General features: G+C 65.5%; 1 protein-coding gene across 1 annotated transcript in view; it reads right to left on the reverse strand.

The window, feature by feature from the left end:
- DYNC1LI1 (dynein cytoplasmic 1 light intermediate chain 1) overlaps nt 1-519 on the reverse strand; it is a 60,108-nt gene that overhangs the window by 59,297 nt on the left and 292 nt on the right. Inside the window, exon 2 of the mRNA XM_019508803.1 lies at nt 410-483. Within this exon, the coding sequence (XP_019364348.1) occupies nt 410-483 (74 nt within the window). The remainder of the gene's footprint in view (nt 1-409; nt 484-519) is intronic.

A 519-nucleotide genomic window follows, 5' to 3' on the forward strand; every position in this document is an offset into this window, starting at 1 on the left:
ACCGCCCCCCACCCCAGCTCCAGAACTGGGAAGTTGATTAACTCAGGGAGAAAAAAAAAAGCAAGACCCGCTTTCTTCTGAAGACAGAAAGTCTCAATAGGTCTCAGTAGGGCAGGAGACAGACAAGGTCTCCACCCAGGTCTTAGCCTGAATCCACCAGAATGTGTTTCCTACGGGGTCTTAATACCTCACCCCCCCCTCGCCCCCTGCACACAGACCCGGCATTTGTGATACCTCTCCCTGCCCCGCCCAGCTCGGACAATGAGGGAGAGGGACACGCGGACGCGCGGCGGGGACCAAGATGCCGCAGCGCCCACAGGCTCCGCCCGTCCGTGGACAGATGGCGGGGCGCAGGGACGGCCGCCCTCCCCGGCCCGCCCCCGTGCCCGTCCCCGAGGGCGCGGCTCACCCAGCAGCAGGACGCTCTTCCCCGAGGGCAGCTTGGAGCGGGAGCGCGTGGACACCTCGCTGAGGATGCAGGACCTGCGGGGGAGGGGGGGGGGCAGCGCGGTCAGCAAA

The sequence above is a fragment of the Gavialis gangeticus genome, unplaced genomic scaffold (genome assembly GCF_001723915.1).
Source record: "Gavialis gangeticus isolate Ggan-Ray unplaced genomic scaffold, GavGan_comp1, whole genome shotgun sequence".
NCBI lineage: Eukaryota > Metazoa > Chordata > Crocodylia > Gavialidae > Gavialis > Gavialis gangeticus.